At 29.7% G+C, this 3,559-nt stretch overlaps 1 protein-coding gene across 1 annotated transcript in view; it reads left to right on the top strand.

The window, feature by feature from the left end:
- The window catches only part of LOC109350562 (protein ZINC INDUCED FACILITATOR 1-like), a 9,829-nt gene continuing 7,359 nt past the window's right edge, over positions 1,090-3,559 (top strand). The window contains exons 1-2 of the mRNA XM_019591788.1: positions 1,090-1,237; positions 1,910-1,950. Of these exons, the coding sequence (XP_019447333.1) occupies positions 1,090-1,237; positions 1,910-1,950 (189 nt within the window). The remainder of the gene's footprint in view (positions 1,238-1,909; positions 1,951-3,559) is intronic.

Genomic DNA, 3,559 nt, shown 5'->3' with positions numbered 1-3,559 from the left:
CACAATTTCAATTAAATATTTTTTAAAAGCTTTTTTTAAATCACTTTTAAAAATCATTTTTTAAAACTTCATTCTTTCCAAAAGAAAATTTCTCTGTCACCAATTCTAACTATACTGTACTATGCACTTTTTATATGATTTTTTAATGACTTTCACTGGAATTTTAGTAATTCGTTCATAATTTCTTTCAACTGGCATAAATTTTTGTTTACTTTCTAAAATATTTATCTCTATTTTAAAATAAAATAACAACACCAATATAAAGTCACAGTTTTGTTCTACAAATTTTAGTATTATGAATAAATATCACTAACCAATATCACTTTTGAAAAAAATGTTTTTTTAACTTAAAAAAAACGCAATATTACATAAGTATAAGGTGTTTAAGGTTCTATGTTTAAATGTTTAACAGATATTTATATATATAATCCATTTAAGAACAATTACTATTAATTACATCTATATGTTCTGTGATTGGTCTAAATTTAATAAAAAGTGAAATCGAGAGTAAGGAGCATCACAAGAATGTAAGAGTTTAATTTAGACAATGAATGAAATTGAAAAGCAAACAAAATTGTTTGTGAATGTTTGTTTTTTTTTATGGATTGAATATACATCCAAATGAATATTCACATGATATAATCCACCCATCACTAAAACTATCTATTTAATTATATTCATTAAAATCCATTATCTCTAATGAATGACTTTACTTTTCTTAAATTTAGATAAATTGTTGATAATTTTGATACCTCTAATTATAAGGTTGTTAATATTTATTCTTATAAGACTCCACTAATGAGAGTCTCATGCCATATAGGTTACATTTTATTATTATTATTAATATTATTATTATTATTATTAGAGTATAATATTTATATATTGTTAGTGTAAAATTTATATGCAATAAATACATCATCCATTAGTATTATTTTTTAAGAGTTAATAATTCATAATATATGATATATTGACAGTATATAAAACTCTTACTAATAATGCATATATTTTTTTTCTCTTATTATTTATTATATTGGATGGTACATGTAAAATGATATAGGAAGGGGTGTGAAGTAGAGTCCTCTTACTAGAATGGGAGAGGAGAATGTTAGAGAGCCATCATTGAATGAAAAGTACTATGAAAATTGCCCTGGTTGTAAGGTGGATCAAGCCAAAGAACTGAACCCAGGTCTATCCATTCGAAATCTTTTGATTGTATGGATAGTGATATTAAGCGCTGGTAAGCATTTGAAATCTATTTTTCGTACACTTCAATTTCCATAGTTTGTGGTGACAACTACCTTTTCTGTTAGAATAAGTCATGCATGTGACTATCATCTAACTTTTTGCATCAGACAATAATTGAGTTGCTTCATACCCAAAAACATATCGGCTTTAGAATTAGTGTCTAATTTTGAAGAGATTAAATTTGATTTTAGTAATATTGGCATTTTTTAAGATTATACTACTCAGTTGGGAAGTTTTCCTAACCTAGGTAAATATTTTTTTAAGGAGAAAATATATTAAAAATGAGATAGTTGTTCCTTAAGCTTTGTTTGATAGTTTTGTTTAAGTAGGGAATAAATGACTATGGAAATAGTACCTTTTGTTCACGAGTTGGGGAAAAGAGAATGAAAGATTTTAGATGTTTTCTCGAATCCTTTAATACTCTCCACGAATTTATTTTCTTGGTTCCTCGGTTTTTCACACTTCAAAATAAGGAAGAGATTTTTATATTCTTTATTTTCCCTCCTAACTTTTAAACACGGAGAGAATAATGACTGATTAAATTTCATGTATTGTGTAGTTGTGTACCTTAGCATAAAAAGGAGTGAATATGGGAGGTGTACCTTAGCTCACAAACAGTCGGGCTTGATATTTCTAACGCATCTTTCTTTTGTCCTATACACAGCTATGCCAATATCATCTCTCTATCCATTCCTTTATTTAATGGTGAGCTTTGCTATCTACTTGGATTTACTGTAACCTTCCACGTGAGGCAAACTTATGTATAGTGTCATTCCTATTTCTAGGAAGAGTATTCATTACTGGAATTTTTTACAATTTATCTTTAAGGCACATGTGTCCTCATGACATACTATAGGAAAATTCTTCATTAATCAATTTATCTCTATTTCAAATTTGTAATTAAAAAGGTGAATTACTTTGTCGTCCCTGAACTTTTTGGGGAATTCCAAATAGCAACAGGTTCGTATATTTAATTTTTTAAACAAAGTTCATAAACTAGGGAAAGCATGTAATTAAGTCCACTACAGGTATAGATGGTAAAACATGTAATGTTTATGGGCATGATATACAAATTTAGTGCATTTGCCCTCAAACCTGTGGGTTGCCGAAAGATATAATGTTCTAAAAAATAATTAAAATTCAAATAAATTGTGATATAATATGATTTAATGACTCTAAAAGATTATGATATAATATGATTTTTTTAAATTTATACAACTTAAATTTTTTATCTTTAACTTCTTTATTTAATAATTTATTTTGTTTTTTGGATAATTTTTATGGCACACGTGTTTCCTTCCTAAACTATCACTAATCATGGGAATTTGTCTAAAACAAACATAGTATGGAAATTTATCTTAAGATTAGACATCACTTATCTTAGGTTCCATTAACTTCCTAAGAGTTTACTTGATGAACTTTGCAATTAAGTACATCATACACATTTGTAAGTCCTTGGATTTTATGGAGAAATTCAAATAGACCCTGTACTTTTTAGAATAATGATGTTATTTATACAACAAAGTTGTTGCACAATTTTCCATTATTTTAGAGAAAGAAATAAGAGTTTCACATTTTCTGTTTTTCATTTTTTTCTTTCATTCTCAAGTTAGTATCGAAAGTCAACTTATAAATAAAAAACTTCCCAAATCTGATAAGCATGTGTTGTGCAATGACTCATATCTCTATATAACAGCAATACAAGTTATGGGTTTGGGCTGATGTAAAGGGGTTGGGGTAGAGGGCTATATATATTGATGTTATGTAAACCTAATGTAACAAGGAGAAGAATAGTAAAACACTAATCCTTATTCTCTAATAATATATAGTGGTAGCCGCTCAACGCTCCCGGGGACGTAGGCACAATTGGCCGAACCTCGTTACCAAATCTCTTGTGTTATTCTCTTGTCTCTATACTCTTTACTATTTGATTGTTCGCTTGTTCCCAACAATTGGTATCAGATGGCTCTTAACCCAGGTGCCAAATTCGAGGTGGGGAAGTTCGATGGAACTGGTAATTTCGGATTGTGGCAAAGGAGGGTTAAGGATGTGTTGGCTCAACAAGGTCTATCAAAGGCGCTGCATGAGAATAAACCAGAGGGTATGGATCAACTGGATTGGGAAGAGTTGAAGGAGAAGCCTGCGGAAACCATAAGGCTTTGTCTATCAGATGAGATGATGTATCATGTTATGGATCTGACATCACCAACAGAGGTGTGGGAGACATTAGAGAAGCGGTTCATGTCCAAGTCTCTAACAAATAAGCTGTATTTGAAACAGAGACTCTATGGCCTAAAGATGCAGGAAGGTGCTG

The sequence above is a fragment of the Lupinus angustifolius genome, chromosome LG06 (assembly GCF_001865875.1).
Source record: "Lupinus angustifolius cultivar Tanjil chromosome LG06, LupAngTanjil_v1.0, whole genome shotgun sequence".
NCBI lineage: Eukaryota > Viridiplantae > Streptophyta > Magnoliopsida > Fabales > Fabaceae > Lupinus > Lupinus angustifolius.
This window is presented reverse-complemented; position numbering and strand designations above follow the sequence as displayed.